At 40.7% G+C, this 26,194-nt stretch overlaps 1 protein-coding gene across 3 annotated transcripts in view; it reads right to left on the bottom strand.

The window, feature by feature from the left end:
• The window catches only part of brinp1 (bone morphogenetic protein/retinoic acid inducible neural-specific 1), a 178,636-nt gene that overhangs the window by 45,333 nt on the left and 107,109 nt on the right, over positions 1-26,194 (bottom strand). For all 3 annotated transcript variants that reach the window (XM_061799798.1, XM_061799797.1, XM_061799799.1), the window contains one exon: positions 6,543-6,648. In XM_061799798.1, coding sequence (XP_061655782.1) covers positions 6,543-6,648 — 106 coding nt within the window. The remainder of the gene's footprint in view (positions 1-6,542; positions 6,649-26,194) is intronic.

Below are 26,194 nucleotides of genomic sequence, written 5' to 3'. Positions count from 1 at the left end.
GAGTAGCGGTGTTTTAGTTAGGCACGGAGTTTGAATGTGCTCAACACTTTATGGTCCGTATGTGAACGATAGTGTCAATGAACTGAGATAATTAAAGTTACCAGACATGTTTTTTCATGATGGGAAAAGGGGAGTCACCATTTGGAGGGATTTTATAATTAATAATCCACAGATGATTGCAGTGTTGTATCATGAAGTGACAGTGTAAGCAAGAAAAATATATTACCAAAGCATGGTACGACTTGGCGTCTTAAAATGGCGGCCACTTATTGAGGAAATCTAGTATACAGAACCATCAAACCACTCAAAGTAATCCACAGAGGATGCAGGGTTCTATCATGAATTGACTATGTGATCAAGACTTTTGTCTCTGCACCAAAGCACAGAATGACATGGGCATCTTAAAATGGGGGCTACTGTTTGAGGAAATACACTAAACAGAAGGATTTAAAAAATAGATATCCTGTATCAATGGGAAGTGACAATGTGACCAAGACAAATATTATCCCAAAGCACGGTACGACATGGCGTCTTAAAATAGATACTACTTATAGAGGAAATATGTTATTTATATAGAAATGTGTTATGATATAGAACGACTAAAAATAATCTAAAGGGGTTGCAGTGTTTTATCATGATGTGAATATGTGATCAAGACACATTTAACCAAAGCATGCTATGACATGGTGTCATAAAATTGGGGCTACTATTTGAGGAAATACAGTAAAAAGAATGACTTAAAATAATCCACAGAGGATTCAGTGTTGTATAATAAAGTGACAGCATGACCAAGACAAATATCGTACCAAAGCATGGTAAGACATGACCTCTATTGGAGTGGGGGCCACATTTTAAGGGAAATACTGTGAACAGAACGACTCAAAATATTCCAAAAGACATATAGTGCGTCGATCAAATGGGTTCATACGGGACTGTTCATCTTTGTCCAAAGAAAGCACACTGCTCTTTTCCAGTCTTTAGACATAGACTGAAGCAAAGTATGTTCCCTCTTAACAGATTGTCATTCTCTCCCATCATAAATCCGTCTGGAATCCACTCTATTGTGGCTTTATGGGTAGAATACACAATAAAGAGTCTGTCTAACCTTGTGAGATTGAATCACCCCAGCATAGATGACACAGTCTTTATTAAACAAATCCGACCAACAAATGGCTGGTGCAAAGAGGCCAAGAAAATTGTCAGTAACCTCCAAGGTCAGAATAATAACTTGCAGGTCTAAAGACAAGGAAAATAATATTGTCTGAAAAATTTAATCGGATCGACATGTGTTTATAGTTCAGGCTAAATCAAACCGAGTTATGTGAACTGAGTAAATGAAAAGGTTTAAGCTGTGCAGATTTCATGTTCCCAAGAGAAGAAATTGCTGAAGGGTGCACATGTCCGGCTTAGAGATGCACACAAACAATATATATAGTTGGAATAAAAGAAGACTAATTGCTGCACGAGCAGTCGCGCTTATGACAAACTGAGTAAATTAAATAAGTGGATGTCATTATTGCAGCAGCACATACCTTCAAAGTGCTCCGCTGGGAATGGTTCTCTCTTTATGAGCTGTGCAAAGTGCCATCGCTTTGAAAACCACTGCCATGCTTGTTGATAAAGTTAAACCATCCACTTCTAATTAAGAAGGCCTAAAGCAAATTTTCACTCCAAAAAAAAAAGCCTTTTAAGATGAATTCTCAATAGCCTGAATCTCGACAAATTGAATGATACATTTCTGATACAGAAATGTGGCGTTCCTGCAGGTCCAAGTAAACAACTACATTCTTGTGCAGAAAATATGTGGGCCGCAAGAACACTGTAGTCAACAATGAATATGCATTAAACATACATACCATAAGTTACATACCATGATTAAATACTGTTTATTTGGCCTGGACTGACTCTTCCACGCATAGTTTAGTTGGGCTAAATGCAATGCAATCGTCAATCTTTAGGCCCGAGCACCAGGCAATGTAAAGGCTCTCTTGGTATTGGTGTGTTTATTATTATTATCCCGACAAATTAATTGCCATTTTGGGGGCCTCAACATAATCCAACATTTTAAAAAATGTTGTGTCCCCAACACTATCCCGAAAAACTCACTCAGTAGTGCTGCCTGGAAAATTTGAAAAAATAAATTTTGCTTACTTAAAGTCGTTTATTGACACTCCAATTGAGGTTCACTGTAAAGGTAAACAAAGGAATTACACCTATTGAATGTTCAAAATACATCACAGACCTCGTTGTTTTTTAAATTTATTTTTGTTCACAAAAATTGATAGCTTAAAGATAACACACAGGAAAAACACCACTGACGAGCTAACGAAAATTAGCATTGAAGTTGGGGCACTTATAGCTGTCAAAATAATGAATATTTGTACGTAAACATATAAACACATACAAAAAGGTAATATATCAACACTCTCTGGCATATATTCTTCAAACTAGTTCTATTAACAATATTCGATTGTGACGTCTTCTTTCTTTGTTACTGCAAGTGTGTATCTCATTGCGTGCACTGCAGGAACAGCAATCCCAACAAAGCAAACACAGACCACTAAGGACCTCCAGCCTCACTACATGATTCTTATCGCCACAACATTGTCAATAAAACTAAACCTCAGTTGCATCAAGTTCAAAAGTGTATTGCCACACGTGGAGAAAGAAAATGCTTTTCCCGCCATATACGACAGTAAAAAAATAACTGAATCGAACCTTGTTATTTTGCACTTTAATAGTATCATTTATATTTTTTATTTAGTCTTTTCAAATGTAGAATATGCTTGTTTAAGTTAAGCAGTGGCTATGTTGCAAATATATATATATATATATAAATATATATATATATATATTTTTTTTTTTTCTTTTCTGTCTGGCACACGACTGGTTGGAGCATCTGCCTCACAGTTCTGAGGAGCCGGGTTAAATCCCCGGCCCCGCCTGTGTGGAGCTTGCATGTTCTCCCCGTGCCTGCGTGGGTTTTCTCCGGGCACTCCGCTTTCCTCCCACGTCCCAAAAACATGCATGGTAGGTTAATTGACAAGTCTAAATTGCCCATAGGTGTGAATGTCAGTGCGAATTTGTTTGTTTGTATGTGCCATGCGATTGGCTGGCAACCAGTTCAGGGTGTACCCCGCCTCCTGCCCGATGTTAGCTGGGATAGGCTCCAGCACGCCCGCGACCCGCGTGAGGAGAAGCGGCTCAGAAAATGGATGGATGGATGGATGGATGGATAATTCCCATCTATTTTATTCAATTATAGTACATTGTAATTTTTAAAGTTACTTTATGTAGCCCATTAGTTAATAATAAATGGGTCAGTTTTTCTCATGCCTACTGTTAATGATTATTGGTCTCTGTTTGAGTAATATCACTTGATCAAGCCATTTCTAAAATTCCATACTACAAAATAAGTAAAATATGTTTGATTATTGGATTATCGGACTCATATCTGTATTGACCAAAACTCAAGGCTGAAATATCTGTATTGGATCGGAAGTGAAAAGGTTGGATTAGGGCATCGCTAATACTTATTATATTACATAACTACAGTGGATATAAAAAGACACCTCGTTCAAATGCCAGGTATTTGTGATGTAAAAAAATGAGACTAAGATAAATTACTTAAAAACCTTTTCCACCATTAATGTGACCTATAACCAGTACATCCATCCAGCCATCCATTTTCTGTACTGCTTTATCCTCACAAGGGTCGCGGGCGTGCTGGTACCTATCCCAGCTATCGTCGGGCGAGAGGCGGGGTACACCCTGAACTGGTCGCGGGGCTGGTATTTGAACCCCGGTCCTCAGAACTGTGAGGAAGATTTGCTAACCAGTCGCCCACCGTGCCGGCATAACCAGTACAAAATGAAATTTATTTTAGAATCATTTACATAGGGCAAGTAAAAAAACATGGTTGCACAAGTGTGCACACCTTCTTAGAGCTCAGGATGTGGCTGCGTTCAGTATGAACCTTGATCATAAAAACTCATTTTAGACAGAAGTCAGCACATACCAGCCATCATTTACATCATATTTTTGCAGAATTATGCCATCCTTGGATGTTCTTCTTTGACAGATTTGCCTTCCGTCTCTCCACAATACCCTATAGCCCAGCTATAAGAAGAAGACGGGAGATTGTTGTCACATGTGAGAAACAGACAGTACTTGCCAGAAATTCCTGCAGCTTCCTCAGTGTTTCAGGTAGTCTCTTGGCAGCCTCCCTGACCATCTTCTCATCTTTTCATCAATTTTGGAGGCATGTCCAGTTCTTGTGCTATATTTTCTCCACTTGATGATGACTGTCTTCATTGTGTTCCATGGTATATAGTATTGAATGCCTTGGAAATTCTCTTGTACCCTTCTCTTGAACAATGAGATCGCTATGATGCTGTGAAAGCTTTCTGCATACAATGGATTTTGCTATAAAATGTGACTACAACATATCAGGAAAAGCAGACTAGAATATGTAAACTTTATTTGGGGTTAATCAGAGGGACTTTAAATGATGGTAGGTGTGTGCTGACTACCATTTTGCCTTATTTGAAATGTAAGTGGTTACTCCTGAACACAGTCACATCCCCATTTATATGAGAATGTGCAGTTGTGCACACTTGTGCAACCACATTACCTCATTTTTTTACTTTTATTTCTCTCAAATATTTCTTTTTTTTATCAATTCCGTTGCATAATTTACAAATCACAAGAATGGTTTCGTTTGGAATTATTCATCTTGGTCTAATTTCACAAAAACCTGGCATTTCAAAAGGCGTGTTTAGACTTTTTCTATCCACTGTATCTGTAGGTTGAATTGACTATGGGCACTTTGTTTGAATTACCACATATGTAGGTTGTAATCAAATTAATAAACATAGTGCCAGGCTGGCAATCTATCCCTTTATAATGCCCTTGGCATCACATTCATATCTCATTTGCATCTGGATTTTGCAGAACAGGCTGATTCAGATTGTGAGGACACCCCAATTCGTGCATTTTCTTCTCTTTACACTGCCATTAAACATATCCAAAGTTCCAAACCGCACAATGCAAATGCGTGTATTGTATTTGCGATGCAGTACCGTCAAGTCTGTCACCAACAACTGTGTGGAGAATGCCTACAAACAACAAAGCTTGCTCTCAAGAGTAAAGCTTTGGAAGCCATTGAGCTAGAGGCGACTTAAATCGCTCCTTTGGCAAGACCACTTAGTTCTCTGATTTTTAGAGGACAAATAATGATCTCTCAGTTACAAGGAGATGGGACGGTCGTGGGCGTCAGAATGAAGAAAGCGTGCCTTTTGAGAATCTCCGGCTGCTCGTAATTGTCTCGGTAAACTCGGCGAAATAAAAAAGAAGCAATCACTCTGTTCAAATACTTAACCGCAGATTACACAGCGCTCCATCTTTAACTTCAATTGCATTTGTCAGCCCTCATAATTATTTGCCACATTGTTTAAGATCTTTAAAAATGGAAACCACTAGAGCGGTAAAGTTAGTTATTTAGAAATCCATCAATTTTTTTTACTATTGTGCCGCATTGCCTGTGAAATTGTTTAGTTTTGGTTTTACGGATTGAATATAGAGTGAACCCTCATTCATTGCGGAAGATACGTTCTTGACCCACTCGCAATAAGTGAAAATTTAACCTATAGAGAGACCACGTTAAAAAAAAACACTTTTTATATACTGTGTGTGTGTGTGTATATATATATATATATATATACACACGCACCCCCACCTTTAAACTTGCTAAAACACAATTTTTAAACATGTTGTAAATGTACTTAAACACACAAAAAAAAGTATAGAAAATACTGTATGGCTTGGAGTATCTTTGTTTTAGATATGTGCTTTTAAAATGCGGGGGCTTGTAGGCTGACGGGTGACGTCTGCCAGCTTGCGGAAGGTCGGCCAGTAGGCACAAGCTACGTGGACTCTGAGTGTTGTGAGTGTCTGGGCATGAGCAGTGGACGACAGCAGGTGTCAGTGTGCTCATTGTGTTTATGTGTTTTACTGTTCTCCCAGCCTTTAATCGACCGTTTCATATTGTTTGTAAACAATAGGCATCAGAATCAGGTCACCACCCTTGACTTCAACTGAAAACAATGACAATTACTTGTGTTTGGGGTTAAAAGATTTTGGTTTTTTTTTTCAATTTACTGAAAAAAAGTCAAAATCTATCCAGCAGAGCCTTTGGTTGAGGAGGATAAATAGAGTGGCTGTTGTAAGTACAGTAGTTGTGCGGAGAAGATCACAAGAATGCCAGGTAGTTTCATTGCTGCTTCTTAATGGATAGACTGGGAACCAAACCTCTATGTTTAGGTATGCATAAAATGTTTGTTTTGAGTAATTTAGCAAAACATAATGTCTAGCCTGCTATATATTGGGAATACTGTAACACCAAGTTGACCACGGGTAAAAGCTTACACCCAACGCGTCAGTCTGCTCCATTTTGAAGAGATAAAATGTAGTTTACCCATGTGTGACAAAGTGTCACACAGCATCCCCGAAGGTTAATACAGACGCGCCAACTTTTTGTTTACCTTGGAGATGAAGCTTGCTCTCCGGGCTCTGCAACAGGACGGAGCTGACCGAGTCCAGATTGTCGTAGCTACTGCATCCCAGCGGGCCTGTACGTGTCTCTGTCACCTGTTCCAAGACAATAAGATTCAAAATCACTTCGTATTGATGCGAATTGTTTTATCCAAGTACTTTTATGACATGTTACAGAATGTGTTAGTAGACGATCACCAGTAGACGTTGAAAAAAATGGACTTATAGAACCTCCTGTGACGATTGCAGTTCATCGTTTTGAGCTGCTTGGCACAGAGGAAAAAATTTGATGACGACGATAAAAAAGGAAATATAATTCAATGGGATTCAGGAGAGCAGTACACATATCTCCGTCCTGGCTGTGTCATTATCTGTGTTTGATTAGATTAAGGCCTGGTACACACATCCATCCATTCATTTTCTTTACCGCTTATCCTCACTAGGGTCACGGGCTGCTGGAGCCTATCCCAGCTATCTTCGGGCAGGAGGAGGGGTACACCCTGAACCGGTCGCCAGCCAATCGCAGGGCACATAGAAACAAACAACCATTCGCAGTCACATTCACACCTACGGGCAATGTAGAGTCTCCAATCAACCTACCATGTCGGTTTTTGGGATGTGGGAGGAAACCGGTGTGCCCGGAGAAAACCCACCCAAGCACGGGGAGAACATGCAAGCCCCACACAGGCGGGGCCGGGATTTGAACCCCGGACTCCAGAACTGTGATGCAGATGCGCTAACCAGTCGTACATCCTGCCGGCTTGGCACACACATAAGGACTTCAAATCTTAAAAGATTATTTATCTGTGACAGACCCCACATATAAAGATAAAAAATCTGGGATTTAACAGTTTTGGTTGTATTGTGTGTGGCGTGCTCCGATAAAATCAACACAGAACAACACACACGTAAAGATTATTTTCCACCGCTGATCTCCAAATCTCATGTGATCACACATGATCTCACAAAACCGTCCATCCATCCATTTTCTGAGCCGCTTCTTCTCACTAGGGTCGCGGGAGCGCTGGAGCCTATCCCAGCTATCAACGATGAAAGGAGGCGGGGTACTCTGAACTGGTTGCCAGCCAATCGCAGGGCACATACAAACAAACAACCATTCGCACTCACATTCACACCTATGGGCAATTCATGCATGTTTTTGGGATGTGGGAGGAAACCGGAGTGCCCGGAGAAAACCCACGCAGGCACGGGGAGAACATGCAAACTCCACACAGGCGGGGTCGGGGATTGAACCCTGGTCCTCAGAACTGTGAGGCGTTTGACGCACTTAGTCGGGAAGGGGCAGAATCGGCATAAAAACAGGCCGATTGTCTTTATGTGTTTACCGGGCCTCAGTTTGTCTCATGCTTTTCCTTGTTTTCTGGTCACATGTTCATGTCTTGTGTGCTCGTTTTGTTATTGTTGCCACCTGTTCTCATCAGCCCTTTACCTTGCGTCAACCTATCAGCTCCTTCCACCCGCTCGTGCCTTGTCCATGTGTTCCTCGTTGTCTCGTGAGTTTCTTTGTATTTATTTCCCTGGTTTCTTTCCGTCCTTGTTGGGTCATTGTCGTATGTTGCTGTCATTCATGTTTCCCATGTTATGTTTTCAGTGCTCTACCACGGTCATATGATAATGAAAGCTACTCATCACTGCAGATTGAAGCAAGTCTAAAGGCCAAGTTATAGTCAAATCAATCGAGTCAAGTCATCACTTCGGTTAAGCGAGTCGTAAATCAAGGCATACAATTTTGCTTCATTGGATTAAGTACATCTACACTTATAAAAGTTAAATGAACAACAACTGAGAGAGTGAAATAACATTTATATATATATATACCTATATAAACGGTGTATATACGTCCATACTGTAGATATGACTAATTTGGAAAAGCTATTCAAAACTGAATAAATGTAAACATTACGCTGGGTTACAAAAAATGTTCTAAGTTGTCGATGTTTTTTCAAAGTATGTAGGACATTTTGCATCGCTGAATCCGAAAATGACATCCGTTTCTCTTGTTCAGGTCAGGTTGTTAACAGTTTAATTATCAAATGTTACAAACTTTCCTTACTGTAAATTGAATAGTAGACATTGATATAAGTAAATACCTGTAAATTGAATATTACATCATCATTGTTTGAAATTCAGGGCATGTACCTCCGTTTATTTGAACCTCGAAAGCGAAAATACCCATTCATGTAAACAAAAACATCTTGCCTTAATTAAAAAAAAGTTGACTTTATTGAGCAAAACCAATGTGATATTTGGATTGAGCACATCAAAATGGTCCTAAATATGCAAAAAAAAATCTTAGACAATAAATTTGTTGTCGACCAGTGTTATCCATGCCACCTTAAAAAATTTGGAGTTGTAGCAAAAAATAATGTGAATAATCTTCCTTCTTTGTCCTCTTTATTTCATTTCAATCACTCATTCCAGAGGCTCATTTAAATTGGCTCGGTTGATATCAAAACAAATGAAAAGTGTACTCTTCGTTATTAGATTAAAGGTTAAATTTCATGTGCTGTGGTGATCATGCTAAAAACCTCTACGCAAAATTAAATTACAAAAATAAAATGTAAACTAATAACCTGTGCTATAGAAACTTACATAGCTATTATAACAGTTTACCTAACCTGTTGATGTTAGGAATGTGTTTATAAAATCATTGACCCTGTAGTTGTTTATTTGTGTTGTGTTAAATGATGTTAGATTTTGCCCTGCGATTGGCTGGCGATCACTTCAGGGTGTAAACCGCCTCTCGCCCGAAGATAGCTGGTATAGGCTCCAGCACACCCTCGACCCTTGTGAGGATAAATGGATGGTGTTATGTTTTTACAAACAAAACAAATGGAACATTATGTTGAAAATGCAGGTTTTCGACTATTGAAACGTCAATTGTTTTGAAAGCTTGATTGTCGTCGAGAGACAGGGTAAAGTAATGCATTTTTGGGGTAACAAATCCATTGTTTTATGGTTTCCCAAAGCACGTTCAAGAAAGTCTACGGCAAAACTGTGAGCAATGACCATCGTTAAATCTTAAAGCATACATTTAAGTATCGTTCCCGATAGATTGGAGAAAGATGAACATTGTTTGACATTAAACCGCTGGCAAAGTGTCCTAACTCGCCACTAAGGATGGGCTTAAAACACTTTTATGGGACGCATCGATGGACATTTTTCTCAAATAAAAAGCCTAACTCCGTGCCAAACAGCCGCACCAAGACATACAGTATATAACAATGGCTCCCGATGCCTGACCCCGAACTGCCATCAAGAGAAAATAATGGAGCACTTCTGATGTGAAGAGGGTGCTTTTAATGGCCAACTTTCACATCGTCGAGCTTGGAGAAGGTTGTCATTGGAAATCGTATGGGAGGGAGTATGAAGTGAAGCGCCCCTGCCTATTGAGTAGTCCCAAATAGCACCTTGAAAAGGTTAGAAGGGAAATCTTAGCATCGCAATGACTTTGTAGCCCTACCTCACAACCTTGCCAATAATATACAGAAATGTTCATATCTAAAAATATAAAAATAACAATAAATCAAGAATAAGGAGACATATACTGGAACGTTCAAAATAATTTAAAGAAATGACTGCACAATTGTAATTTGCTTTTCCTTTGGCTTTGTGTGTGTGACTAATTCCACCATAGTAGGGTATCAGTGATGGCAAAGACAATAAATATGATGAAATCCATAGAACAGGAGATGAAATGTGTTAATAATTCAACATAGGTAGAGATGTCTCTGCCTTGGCTGTTCAATATGGCTAAAAATACAACGATAAGTCATAAACAATAATAAAAGAATAATGTCATACATAACCTAGTCAGTTGTTTAATGTCAGTGGGTGAGCCTATAATGTTTTTGTTTGTACGTTTTAGTACAGTACAGGGACCAAGCCCTGCCTTGAATTGTGAACATCGAGAGTAGTTGACACCCCCACAAAATGTTTATAATTGTCCATATTAGGGCTGCAACAAAGACTCGAATGAGGAATTTTCTCTGCCTCAGGGGTCCGCTTATTCACTGCCAGCCCTCCCAGTTTGATTGAGTTTGATACTGTATCTGTAATGGTGTGTGTACGCCTTGGAGGGGGTGCTGGAGAGCGCTCCCGCTGGGGACTCCATCGTTCTGCTGGGAGACTTCAATTCACGCGTTGGAGGAACGGCCCCCCCAATCAGAACTCGAGTGGTGTTCTGTTATTGGACTTCTGTGCTCATCACGGATTGTCCATAACGAACACCATGTTCAAGCATAAGGGTGTCCATATGTGCACTTGGCACAGGACACCCTTAGGCTGCAGTTCGATGATCAACTTTGTGGTTGTGGCATCGGACTTGCATGTCTTGGACACACGGGTGAAGAGACGGACGGCGCTGTCAACTGATTACCACCTGGTGGTGTGTTGGCTCCGATGGTGGGGGAAGATGCCGGTCCGACCTGGCAGGTCCAAACATATTGTGATGGTCTGCTGGGAACGTCTGTCAGAATCCCCTGTCAGATGGAGTATAAAATCCCACCTCTGGCAGCTTTGGTGGACGCTGAGGCAAAAAACCCGAGCGTGAGAGGAGTTTGGTGAGGTCATAGAGAAAGACTTTCTGACGGCTTTGAGGAAATTATGGTCTACCATCCGGGGGCTCAGGAGGTGGAAGCAGTGCACCATCAACACTGTGTATAGTGGGGATGGGGCGCTGCTGAACTCAACTCGAGACGTTGTGAGTAGGTTGGGAGAATACTTCGAAGATTTCCTCAATTCCTCCGACATGCCTTCCCATGAGGAAGCAGAGTCTGGGGTGCCTGAGGCGGGCTCTCCTATCTCTGGGGTTGAGGTCACTGAGGTGGGTAAAAAGCTGCTTTGTGGCAAGGCCCCGGGGGTGGATGAGATCCGCCCGGAGATCCTAAAGGCTCTGGATGTTGTGGGGATGTCCTGGTTGACTCGCCTCTGCAACACTGTGTGGACATCAAGGACAGTGCCTTTGGATTGGCAGACTGGGGTGGTGGGGAAGGGGGATCGGAGGGTGTGTTCCAACTACAGGGGCATCACACTCCTCAGCCTGGTAAGGTCTATTCAGGGATGCTGGAGAGGAGGGTCCGTCGGAAAGTCGAATCTCGGATTTGGGAGGAGCAGTGTGGTTTTCGTCCTGGCCGTGGAACAGTGGACCAGCTCTACACTCTCAGTAGGGTCCTTGAGGGTGCATGGGAGTTCGCCCAACCAGTCTACATGTGTTTTGTGGACTTGGAGAATGCGTTCGACCGTGTCCCTCGGGGAGTCCTGTGGGGGGTGCTTCAGGGGTATGGGGTACCGAACCCACTGATACGGGCTGTTCGGTCCTTGTACGGCCAGTGTCAGAGTTCGGTTCGCATTGCCGGAAGTAAGTCAGATTCGTTTCCAGTTTGGGTTGGACTCAGTATTGCTTCTCTGCTTTTTGCAGATGATGTGGTTCTGTTGGCTTCATCAAGCCGTGATCTCAAACTCTCACAGGAGCGGTTTGCAGCAGAGTGTGAAGCGGTTGGGATGAAAATCAGCACCTCCAAATCTGAGACCATGGTGCTCAGTCGTAAAAGGGTGGAGTGCCCTCCCCGGGTCGGGGATGAGATCCTGCCCCAAGTGGAGGAGTTCATCTTGGGGTCTTGTTCACGAGTGAGGGAAGAATGGAACGGCAGATCGACAGGGGACTTGGTGCAGTGTCTGCAGTGATGCGGACTTTGTATCAGTCCATTGTGCTGAAGAAGGAGCTAAGCCGAAAGGCAAATAGGTGGGGGATCAAAGCTGACTAAGGTTAACATTTTTTTACATTGGAATAAGCTAATTTCTGTAAATGTTATGCTTACATCACACATTATATCTCATTTTCAATAAGCGTTTATCATATTTTACACTTGTATGACAATAAAGAATGATATTTTTATAAAATGCATGTTCTGTTACAACCCTGGAACAGATTAATTTAATGACCATTATTTCCTATTGGATAAACTGAATTAAACGCAACACAAAGCAGAGGTTTCACTGTAATAACACAAGGAAAAGTTTGTAAGAAGTTAATCACGTTCGTTTATCACTTTTCTAACGTCTTTCATGTTGATCGTACACCAGATGGTGCACTGACATGCAAGAAATTAGACGGATGTATTTCTTTGCTGCTGAATCAAGTCGTTAAGGCGGGGGGGGGATAAATGCAAAAATTCAGACTGGGAGGAACATAAAGAAAGACTGCATTTCGGCGTCCAACGATCGTAAGACACACTGTTGTAAAAGGAGAGCGTTGTAATATTTAATCACTTTTACTGGTACGGGAATGTCTGAACACATTGTACTGAATGGGACGGATGGCTCATCTGAGGGAGCTCAATTGGCATCTGTTTAAGACACGACACGGAAATTGAGCGCCTATCTATTGTTCCATTGTGCCATCGAAACACAACCAACTATTCATCTTGCTGTGGACCTATTCACCATCCAGTCCAATCATCTCATTAAGAAAGTTCTGTTGTATAAAACCAGAAAAAGATCATTTGAAACCTCTAAATTGAGTCAAATATGCATGGAATAATGCAAAAAGAAAAATATCATGTAAATATTTCACATTACTTCCAGTCAGTCTACAACAACAGGGTTAGTGCTCGACCCATAAGACAAACAACAAGAAAAAAAAGGGTCTGTGACCTGTATTCTGTTTCAATAAAACCCCTAATGTTTACATCCTGCAAAGGGTAATGTGACACAAAATAGGCCATTAACGCTAACAAGTAACAAATGGTTGGTGAAATGGCCTGTAAGGCCTGTTGTTGTATTACAAGCGTCTCGCACACTTATCTTACCAGTAACAAATGTGGACAAACACTACAGTGGGACCTCGATTGAACGGACTAAAAGGGGTCAATGCGCCACATTCAACATGTCCGCCACATAGGCACGTCTTTTGGTATTGGATCTAGTAATTGTATATCTGTGACACGGAAATACGTCAGTCCCATTCTCTGCCTGCAATGCGCCGCAGCGCCATTAAACAACAGCGGCCAATTCTGGAACTAACAGACTTTGTAAAAGGCATTTTAAGTGACCAATGGACACTATTTTTGGACAGATTTTTCAGTCCCGACGGTCTGTTTTATCCGATACCCGTTATATCAGGGTCAGTTTTATCAAGGTTCTAATGTATGTATACTTATGTTGATTGATCTTCATGGTTCATGATAAAATGCTGCATTATTGCAACTTATTCCCTTCAGTATAAAAGTAGTCTGTCATAACATTCGACGTATGACAACACTAAATTTGTGCAACTTTCTCGTTTGTATTATACACAGTATATATCCATCCATCCATCCATACATTTTCTGAGCCGCTTCTCCTCACTAGGGTCGCAGGCGTGCTGGAGCCTATCCCAGCTATCATCGGGCAGGAGGCGGGATACACCCTGAACTGGTTGCCAGCCAATCGCAGGGCACATACAAACAAACAACCATTCGCACTCACATTCACACCTACGGGCAATTTAGAGTCTCCAATGCATGCATGTTTTTGGGATGTGGGAGGAAACCGGAGTGCCCGAAGAAAACCCACGCAGGCACGGGGAGAACATGCAAACTCCACACAGGCGGGGCCAGGATTTGAACCCCGGTCCTCAGAACTGTGAGGCTGACACTCTAACCAGTCGTCCACCGTGCCGCCCAGTGTGTGTGTGTGTGTGTGTGTGTGTGTGTGTGTGTGTGTGTGTGTGTGTGTGTGTGTGTGTGTGTGTGTGTGTGTGTGTGTGTGTGTGTATATATATATATTTGTCATTCCAACACTTTATGATACGACACTGCATTACTGCAATTTTTGTACCATATTTGTCATTATCCCACCATGCTTCACAAAATCCCACCCCATTACTGCATCTTTCCTTTTTGGTACATTATCTGGCATTTTCGGTACGATATTTGTCTTTGTCACACCATCACTTTATTACAACATAGGATTATGCAACTTTCCTCTAAGGTAACACTACGTGTATTTGGCACACCATAGCAAGACAACACAGCATGACTGCAGCTTTCCTCTTTGCTCCAATATTAATATTAATATTTTTCACACTATGACACTGCATAACTGTAACTCCCCTGTAATACTTGTTTTTGTCACATCATTGCTTCACAAGATGACATCACATTCCTGGTGCTTTCTTCGTTGGTCCAATATTTGTCACACCATCAATTCACTGCATTACTGTAATGGTCATCCTCACTATAGGTGTATTTGTCATACCACTGCTTTACGATATGACAGAGCTTAACTTTCCCATTCAGTACAATGATTTTATTTGTCACACAATTGCAACACAATACAACACGCCATTGACTGTAACATTTCTCTTTGGTAAAGTGTTTATCATACTATTGGTTTATGATACCAAACTGTATTACTGCAACTTTGTTTTTAGTACAATGTTTGTCTCTGTCACACTATCACTTCATGAGTGGTTCATTTTACAATTTCTTGTGTCCTTTAAAAGGTAATGTAGCATGCTAATGCATAATTTGTCCCTTGTCGCTTGCTTCCACCAGTCGGCTGAAACGTTTACATTCATTTTCACACAAACATGCAGTGCTAATAGATGTGCATAAACATGAGCACAGTCGTACACAGCTTTATGGATTAAAGTGTGGCCCTGATAATATGCGGGATTTTTAGGAGAGCTACAGTATACGCCTCACTTTCTCTCTGAGCACACAGCAGCAGATTATTAAAATGTGGAGTCTAACGTAATAAAAATACAAGGAGCAATCAAACGACTGAAGTAGGCCTTTGGGGGACAGCGGAGGATTTGGATTATTAAGCGGAACACAACAGTGGAATCCCACTGGGCCACCATCCTCCCACCCCACCCGACTATATCAAAGCCCACCGTTAGACAGAAAGCAGAGATATGGAACAGCCTCGATAATTGTCATCTGTCATCATGAAAATGATCTTCACACTGTAAATAAAACGATGCCCAGGAGATCCAGTTTCCTATCCAGTGAAGTGGCAAGATAAATAGTGCGTGTCTTACTCCCAATTCAACAAATAATGACAAATGCTAAATTAATTTCAGTACTGTGCAAAAGTACATGAGATGTGCTATTGTTGTTGTTGTGCTATAATCACCCTAGTAAGTTAATTTATTGCAGATCTTTTAGAAAATAGTGGACACATCATATCTTATTTGTCTTCTGTCCATTGCTAGCTACTACATGGCAGATGACAGGTAAGAGGGGTAGTACCATTTTGATTCGCACCATCGCTTCACAATAAGACACTGCATTACTTAAGTTTCCTCTTTGCTACAATCTGTTTTTATCACATTGTACGATATTTGTCTGTATCAGACCATCACTTTGATACGGCATCGCATTACTGCAATTCTCCTTGGTATGATATTTGTCTTTGTCACAAAACTCCTTCACGAAATAACACTGTATTAGTGCACGTTTTCCCTTCACTACGATTTGTATTTGTCACACCACATCACTTCAAGATACAAAACTGCATTACTGCAACTTATACCCTCTGTACGATATGTCTTTGTCACTCGTTTGTTTCATGAAATGTCGCTGCATGCATGCAGCTTTCCGCTTCGCTGGAGGTGTATGCGTCATATCATCGCCTCACGATACAACACTGCATTACTGCAACTTTCCTCTTCAGCACGATATTCATCACTTCATAATACAACACTGCATTACTACTGTCACTGATGGTGTAGTGGTACACTCGCCTGACTTTGATGCAGGCAGCGTGGGTTCAGTTCCCACTCAGTGACGGTGTGAATGTGACTGCGAATGGTTGTCCGTGTCTATATGTGCCCTGCGACTGACTAGCGACCAATTCAGGGTGTAGTCTGCCTTTTGCCCGAAGTCAGCTGGGATAGGTTCCAGTGTCCCGTGACCCTAACCAGGATAAGCGGTGTTGAAAATGGATGGATGGATGGATGCATTACTACTCAACTCAACGCAACTCAGCATTATAAACCTTTTCTCATCAGTACAATATTTGTCTTTGTGACATCATTGCTTCACTATACAACACTGCATTACTGGAACTTTTCTCCTCGGCACGATATGTATGTTTATTATCTAATACTGCCTCAGGTGGCGGCAAATTCCTCCATCCAGCATCGGTACTTTAAAAATTTGGCTTAAATGGCCGTTGTGTAAGGGATATTAAATGTCACGGAAACATATGTTTGTTGGAAAATGTGTACAAAATGTATTTGTTTAGACGACACATAAAATATCCTGCAACAAGAAAGAAAATGAGTGTCACTATTTGATTAGAATTGGCCTATTTTGAGCCACTTTAATGAGCACACAACATGCACTGTATCTGGAAACTGATGTCAAAGCATTTCAATATTTTTTTCCTCTCTCCGCATACATTGGCTCATATGCTCGACCTTTCCTTCGTGCACACTTTTAATTAGACACCAATTAAAAATATTCATTAGTGCCTCAGCGGCTTCACAGTCAAAAGTGAGTTGGGCACATTAGGCGGGGTAAACGCCAAGCTCACGTCAGATCGCAAAACAAAGCGAAGTTTGGCGCAATCTTGACTCGGCGGTGACGCAACATTGTTTTGACAACCAAACACCACAGCACGCGGTGTCATAGAGCAGCGCATATTAATCGCCATAATTGAAGTCATCTCGTGGCATTAGCATGAAAGATCGGAACCCACGCGCCTGATTAGTAAGTTAGTTTTAATTTCTCGTCCATGTATGAATTATTACACTGCATGCTGTGAGGTTACAGTATATATTGGGGACATTGTGCCGAAGAACAACATACAGTAATGTGAATATAAACACAAATTGTTGGCATTACACTTACAGTACATCACTGACAACTCTTGTTGTTCAAAGGGTAGGTGATATTACAAATGTAATTCAAGCTGACAAGCAACAATGAACTAGCCCTTGTACCCCCTTTTTCATGGCAAATACGCCAAATGATCATCAAACCTTTGACGTCATTCCCTGCCCGATTAGATGGCCTCGGCTAAAAAACTTCACAAAAAAAATCCCCATTTTCTTGCCGGAATACACAAAAACAAACCCAAAAGTTAAGCAGAGCTGAATTTCTGTTGGGTGCACAGGTCGGCGAAACAAAACAAAACAACAACAATAGAAACATCAGTAAAAGGCTTGATGACAAGGTAATTATTGGTCCCATGATTCCCAAGTGGAAGACACACAAAATGACCATCAATAGCCCTCATGCTGGAGCTCCATGTATGCTATTGCCTTGTGGAGTGAGTATGATCATGAGCAGCTAAGGGAGCCAGACTCAAAAGTACAAGGCAGGAGATGTTCTTGATCTGAGGACAACTGGGACCTCAGTCACGAAGAAAACAGTTGTCAACACACAATCTTGCAGTGCCCGCAAGGTGTTCCACTGCTCAAGAAGCAACATGTACAGGCCTGCCTTAAGTTTGCCACTCCACTAATCTAAATGAGCTATGCACTGTCAAAGAAACCCCCTTTCTGAAGATTAGGACTCATTGTTTGCATAGTTCCTTTGATTTCAAATCTTAGCTGTGTTTGCAAACTGTCTAATATTTTGCTAACCATTGAACATTTCAGCTTAAAACCATAAAAAATCAAATGCCAATGGTCTGGGGGGATTTGTGTAGAAGGTTGGAGAAACGTCTTCATTCCACACTGCCTCTACCGAGGCCTCGTAATCTGCCCATCACTTGCCATTCTCTCCTAATGACTTGCTATTTCTGGCCAACATAGAAATGAAGAGACGTGCTCCTAGCTAATTCTGTGCATGATGGTGTTTAAGATCTCAGAGGACCTTTTCCAAAAATTGATCTCTGAGTCATTTTTACGGGAGAATCAAACCACTACCAAGGAAAGTATCTTTACCTGGGAGTGTATGGGGTTATTTTGAATTAATATTGACAATTTCCATTGTGTCCAAACTATTTGTTGGCTGATATAGCGCAGGAAATACATATTCTGGAGTCAATTACATAATTTTTCATATAAAAACATCAGCGCTTATATCGATTTGTGTCGATATATCATCTTTTTTTTCACCACTTTTATCATCAGTGGACAACTCGTCTTCACTATTTTCAAAATATTGTAGATTTTTCAAAATTATGATTCCTGTATTTTTAATTGTATCTTTCATTTAATTAAATGTAAAGACATTACTATTTATTTAATTTACATATTCTATTTGCAATTTAGGCATTTTTAATCTAATGTGAGTTGAAGGTCATTGAAAAAGAAAAAAAAAAGAAAAAAGAAACAAGAAAAATCATGTCAACTACATTTAATTGAATTTGGCATTTGATCCATAAACAAGTTACTAAAGTATATTTTGAGAAAAACAACAAATGTAGTATGTGAGCTGTATTTAATATATTTTACTTGAATGAAATTGATCTATTTCTTATACAATGTTTTTATATATTTTTTATCAGCTGATTTAATGAAATTCAAAAGCAATTTTGACTTCTACGCACAATAAAACTCAATTTCACAACACTAAAATTAGGTCAAAAAAAGAACAAGGGTTGAAATCTTTTTTAATGTATGCAGTTTCATCTTGTTTTTTTCATACCTGACTTTATATTCAAGTTGCAGACCTTGCTGTCACTTGCAATGAATGAGTTAACTTTCCAATGTTTCTTCAATTCACCCTTCTTGCTCTTCAAAACAAAAAGGTCTTTGTCGGTGTTATTTTGGAATGCACTTGATAGCCTATCAAGCTGCCTATGAGTGGATATAAAAAATACAAAATAAAATGCACAGCCCTCTTCAAATGCCAGGCCTTTGTGATTAAAAAGAGACCAAACCTTTTTCCCCCATTAATGTGACCTATAATCTGTACAAGTCAAGTCACAAGTAATTTAATTCTCAAGTCTTTGCCCTCAAGTCCCGGGTCTAGTCTCAAATCAAGACTTGAATCAAGTTGCAAGTCCTACACTTGGAGTTTCGAGTCCTTTCAAGTCATTTTACCAACAAAATATTTAATGAATATATATTATATGTATTATATTTTGCATTTATATATTGAATATATTTTAAAATCCATCCACTCATCCATCCATTTTCTGAGCCGCTTCTCCTCAGTAGGGTCGCGGGCGTGCTGGAGCCTATCCCAGCTGTCATCGGGCAGGAGGCGGGGAACACCCTGAACTGGTTGCCAGCCAATCGCAGGGCACATAGAAACAAACAACCATTCGCACTCACAGTCATGCCTACGGGCAATTTAGAGTCTCCAATTAATGCATGTTTTTGGGATGTGGGAGGAAACCGGAGTGCCCGGAGAAAACCCACGCAGGCACGGGGAGAACATGCAAACTCCACACAGGCGGGGACGGGGATTGAACCCCGCACCTCAGAACTGTGAGGCTGACGCTCTAACGAGTCGCCCACCGTACCGCCTATTTTAAAAATCCACATTGATTTATCAAAGATTTGCATTGAACCTTTATGAGAAAACTAGGGGGCTTTTTTTTGCACCTTCAAAGCCAATCATCAAGGGGTACTTAGTTTATTGCCCCTTCAAAACCGATCGACAGTATGTTTTCAGTTATTGTATGTTTTTTTGTTTTTTTAGCCTGTGCTGTGCACCTGCATGGCCATGCAGAATGGTGGATCTGTATGCCTTTTGTGCTAGAACAGTTTTGCTGTGCAACAGGGGAGTTTGAAATACTCCCTCTACTTATTTTTTTAAATTATTCTGATGTTTATTGAAAATGCAGCCGGACAGAAAAGAGTTTTAGCAGACAGACAGAGGGACGGAATGGACAAGAGGATAGCGGTGAGAACCACAGCAGAACAATAGTTAGACAGTCTAGATAGTTGAGTAAAGTAACCTCACAACAGTCAAATCGTGTTCTTATTTGTGAACCCGGTGAGGATATGCAACAACTAACTTTCTTTATTTCTGAAGTGACATTAAACAGACCTGTCACAAATAAGAATTTGTATCCAGCGGTGCTGCAATCAGTAATTAAGTATTCTACTGAGAATTCTATCAGAATAATCAAGTATAAGGATAACATATATTTTTGCTTGGTTAAAGAGCAATTGTGAATACACAAGATAAAATGAGACATTTACTTAATAATGAATGACCAATTGGTTTCCTCTTTTAAATAATCAACAGTATTTTCCTTAATTTCCCATTGTGCATAAAGCAGGAAACTACATTTTCTTGCCTACAAACATTTCTAGTGTGGCCATTTCAAACACAAATATAAATAGATTTCAGTTCAAACTTGCCATTTCTTGTATCAAAAACATAAGACAATTTTTCAAAAGAGGAACAAGTTTTTCATCTTGTTCTAAAGGCACAATTTTATCCAACTGTGGTATCTCAGTCAGAAAACTAAGGAGCACGGTGTAGAATATTATGTCAAAAAGAGGCGAAGATAAGGGCACGATGAAGAATGTAGTTTGACGTTGAATACATGCTAACTATGTCCTGATCGATTGGTAAATAAAGGGAATAAAAAAAGAAACACAATACAAGACTGATTCTTGAGAACACGGCACTGACAAACCAAACTGTAATGTCCAGGAAATCCAGACAGCGCACGGCCAGCCCGCCGTGTAACTATTTGCGTGATCGCTCACAAAGCTAGCTGCTAATGCTAACGAAAACAAGCATACACGCGATTCTCACAATGCAATGTATATACATATATTTTTTTTTGTTACAAAAATAATGTTGTTATTGTTACGTTAAATGTCGCTGTCGTTTCTGTATATGTTAACAGTGGCTCTTTGAATGTTCAGGAAGTCCTCGAGTTACGACGCACTCGACCTACGACGTTTCGACTTTACGACGCCCGTGCCTCGTCCGCCATTTTGTCCCCAGCCCCATAGTGTTTCTGCTTAGCTAGCGCATAGTGCTTGTCTGTGTTTGTGCGCCGGGAGTATCTTTGCCTTTTTCGCCCTCCTTTTTTCACACTCTCAGCAGTAATGGTAAGTACAGAATCTTATTTTTTTATTTTAATGTATTTTAGTTTCGTTATACGAAGTGTTAACGTTTCCTGCTACGGTCACCTGTCCGTGGTCGGGAGACGCAGGGGAGACGCCTTCTCCAGGGCCGAGATTGTCCTCCTCGGGGTTAACTCCCTTCTCTCGTTGAATGACATCTTGGTCAATTCCTTTGCCAGTACGTGCCCAACAGGGCATTAACTTTCAGCAGATAATGAGAACTAAGGCTTCTGCATGCCCGCGAACCTAGTGAGGATAAGTGGTACGGGAAAAGGGTGAATGGATGGCGGGGGGGAAGGGTGGATGGATGGCTTGACGTTACCAAGAACTGGATGGCCCTCGAAAATTGATATGACAATAAGATGGTCATGGACAAGAGGCTGACTGACAGCAACATTGAAGGAGCTGCAGAGATTTCGGGCAAGTACTCGCTCTTTAGTACATGTGACAACAATCTTCCGTGCACTTTGTACATGTGGGATATACCGTACAGTAGGTTAGGCTGATCTACTGTGAGCCTTATGAAGAAAAATAAATACTTGAATTGTCTCAAATAAATGTGTACAAATGTTATGGTCCGATGTAACCAATGTTGTACTTTTTAACAATTTATGAACACTTCCAAATACCAGTCAGCGTTAGCACAAAACCTTTAAGCTTCGGTAAGAAAATAAAAAAAATCTCAGTAAAAGATCACAAGAACAGATGAACTTTATCTGGGGTTATTCAGAGGCACTTTAAATGTTGGCAAGTGCGTGTTGACTGTTGACTCCCACTTTAACATGAATTTGTGATTGTGATTGGTAAATTCTGAACGCAGCCATTTCCACAGTAAGGTGCACACTTGTGCAACCACATGATTTCAGTTGTTTATTTTTACTTCCCCTTTTCGAAAATATTTGTTTTCAATTGAGTTGTACACGTTATACGTAACATAAATGTTGGAGGTGTTTTGTTTTTTGAATCTGGGTCTCATTTTTTATACCACAAAAAAAGGCATTTCCTCACGGGTGTGTAGACCTTTTATTGTCACTGTATCTCCTTACATACTGAAGCTTTTCCCATTTTCTATTCAGTTTTCTTTGTTCTTTTTTTATTGGCTAATTGCGAAAAGAAGCTGTTCCAGGCACACACCTCCACCAGCACTGCCACCACCACCCACACAGCAGGAGCATTAGGGGGTGAAAAATGCATATTGAGCACTGGTGTAAATCAATCCATGGTCGCAGTGTGCATAGGTGACCTTGCGAGGGATGCAGTCAAAGCACTGCCTGGCAGCCATGCGCACACCTCACGCCCGAATGCATTAACGATACATATTCACAGGCTTTTGGAACGTATCCTCTCAGCCATGATAACGTGCGAGGGAGCGGGAGCCTACGTATTATTCCTGATGCATTTCCTGCACAGGAAGACGCTTACAAATGCAAAAAGTGGTATTTGGTTTTCATTAAAATATTCGGCGGGGTGTCTTATTGTAGTCGCTAAATGATCATCCCTCGCGACTGGAGTCCTGGGCAACGCAGCCACCCAAACAGAAACAACTTGACATCATTTATTTCTATCAGGCAGGAATGATATTGGTCACATTGGGAAGGGGCTATTTGTTTCTTTCATGAACAGGTAGAGCTGTTCTTTCAAGGATTTCACACTGTGGGGAAATTTATAACCCCAATTCCAATGAAGTTGGGACGTGTGAAACAAAAATAAAAACAGAATACAATGATTTACAAATCATGTTCAACCTATATTTAATTGAATACACTACAAAGACAAGATATTTAATGTTCAAATAATCATTAACTTAGAATTTTATGGCTGCAACACGTTCCAAAAAAGCTGGGACGGGTGGCAAAAAAGAAAGTTGAGGAATGCTCATCAAACACCTGTTTGGATCATCCCACAGGTGAAGGGGCTAATTGGGAACAGGTGGGTGCCATGATTGGGTATAAAAGGAGCTTCCCTGAATTGCTCAGTCACTCACAAGCAAAGATGGGGCAAGGTTCACCTCTTTGTGAACAAGTGCGTGAGAAAATAGTCGAACAGTTTAAGGACAATGTTCCTCAATGTACAATTGCAAGGAATTTAGGGATTTCATCATCTACGGTCCATAATATCATCAAAAGGTTCAGAAAATCTGGAGAAATCACTGCATTTAAGCGGCAAGGCCGAAAACCAACATTGAATGCCTGTGACCTTCGATCCCTCAGGCAGCACTGCATCAAAAACCGACATCAATCAATGTGTAAAGGATATCACCACATGGGCTCAGGAACACTTCAGAAAACCAATGTCAGTAAATACAGTTCGGCGCTCGGTCCGGAATTGCAACTTCAAACTCTACTATGCAAAGCAAAAGCCATTTATCAGCAACACCCAGAAACGGCGCCGGCTTCTCTGGGCCCAAGCTCATCTAAGATGGACTGATGCAAAATGGAAAAGTGTTCTGTGGTCCGACGAGTCCACATCTCAAATTGTTTTGGGAAATTGTGGACGTCGTGTCCTCCGGGGCAAAGAGGAAAAGAACCATCCGGACTGTTATGGACGCAAAGTTCAAAAGTCAGCATCTCTGATGGTATGGGGCTGTGTTAGTGCCAATGGCATGGGTAACTTACACATCTGTGAAGGAACCATTTATGCTGATAGGTACGTACAGGTTTTTGGAGAAACATATGCTGCCAGCCTAGCAACGTCTTTTTCATGGACGCCCCTGCTTATTTCAGCAAGACAATGCCAAACCACATTCTGCACGTGTTACAACAGCGTTTCTTCGTAGTAAAAGAGTGCGGATACTAGACTGGCCTGCCTGGAGTCCAGACCTGTTTCCCATTGAAAATGTGTGATGCATTATGAAGCGTAAAATACGACAACAGAGAACCCGGACTGTTGAACAGCTGAAGCTGTACATCAAGCAAGAATGGGAAAGAATTCCACCTACAAAGCTTCAACAATTAGTGTCCTCAGTTTCCAGACGTTTATTGAATGTTGTTAAAAGAAAAGGTGATGTAACACAGTGGTAACTATGACCTGTGCCTGCTTTTTTGGAACGTTTTCCAGCCATACAATTCTAAGTTAATGATTATTTGCTAAAAACAATAAAGTTGATCAGTTTGAACATTAAACATCTTGTGTATTCAATTAAATATAGGCTGAACATAATTTGCAAATCATTGTATTCTGTTTTTATATATGTTTAACACAACGTCCCAACTTCACTGGAATTGGGGTTGTAAAGGAGCACCTTTTTTTTTTTTTTTTTTTTTTTTTTTACTATTCTATACTATACTGTGCCATACTAATAGACCAACGAAGGAATACGTCTGCTCATCCATGCAATTTATTGTGAATCTTGATTGCTTATTATTAGTTTATTGTTATGACCGCTTTACAGTATATTCACGTGATATTAAAGCGTAAATTGATTAATCTTTTACACAAATTTTTTTCGGCGGGGTTTCATCATTGTGTCTTTTCTGGAAGTGACTTTCAATCAGCTTTCTGATTGGCTAAAATGAATCGCCTATGTGGGTTGTTAGTGCCACCTGTTGCAAGCTTCAGGCATACTTATTGACTCAAGCCAAAAGAGTAGCAGGCATCTATTTGGGGTTTTTCTTTCTTTGTGAGTCAATGCCAAAATGTCGAGCACCTTTTACTCCAGAATCGTCTCTTTGAACTTCACTGTGAACTTTACACCTTTACAGAGGCCACGTCATCTGCGCAGGCTGTGTATTTGTTCAAGAGACCACCATATGTCACGGTGGACGTCAATCATAGTCGTAATCAGTCGAGCACATGGCGTGTACAATTTAAGGGGGTACAGTAGTACTATGTTCATATATTAAGGAATGCAGTGTTTTGCTGCTATAAGCACATGAGCTGTACTGTCCATACTGAGTCCTTCCCTGTCAATGCAAAAGCTTGGGATACATGAATGGAGTTGCACAATGAGAAAGAATGCCCAAACTGCATGATCTCATTATCTCCTAACCCAAGGCTAGTTTGCTCGCGTATTGTCGCTTTACTGCGCTTGTCTCTGCGGAATCACATCTGCCTCCTTGCTGCCAACGGTGAACACAAGCTGACACAGTCGAGAAACGAAACATAACATTTCACAATTTTTTCTCATCCACGATGGAGTTATCTTTTTTTTCCCTTGTAGGAGCTGTAAATTTTTATTTAAAGTGATGTGCTTTCTGGAGAGCCTGGTAAACAACGGAGCACCCGCAGCGAGTGTGGAGATGTATACATCTTGGATTTTGATTAAAGTTCGGATGACGGTTAAAACCTCCTCGTTGAGAAGGACAGCGAGAGAGGCTTGATGTATTCAGTCAGCTTCTTTATCACTTCACACTTTTAGAGGCAATCAATTGGATAAGGTAGACACACACGCCCGCCCGCACGAACGCACAGACACACACACACACACACACACACAAAGGCTGAGATTTGCCACAAGAGGATTTCACTTAATAAAGGCTTCACACATTTTCACTCAACTTTTTAATACCATGTAATGACTTTGACGGTATTCAAACAATTGCGGCAAGCACAGCACGGCCGCAATAACAATCCAAAAGTATTGTTTGTATTTTTTCACAGAAAGAGCTTAATGAGAAAGAACCTACCTGCACAGATGTTTGCTAA

This window comes from Phyllopteryx taeniolatus, chromosome 15 (assembly GCF_024500385.1).
Source record: "Phyllopteryx taeniolatus isolate TA_2022b chromosome 15, UOR_Ptae_1.2, whole genome shotgun sequence".
Classification (NCBI taxonomy): domain Eukaryota; kingdom Metazoa; phylum Chordata; class Actinopteri; order Syngnathiformes; family Syngnathidae; genus Phyllopteryx; species Phyllopteryx taeniolatus.
This window is presented reverse-complemented; position numbering and strand designations above follow the sequence as displayed.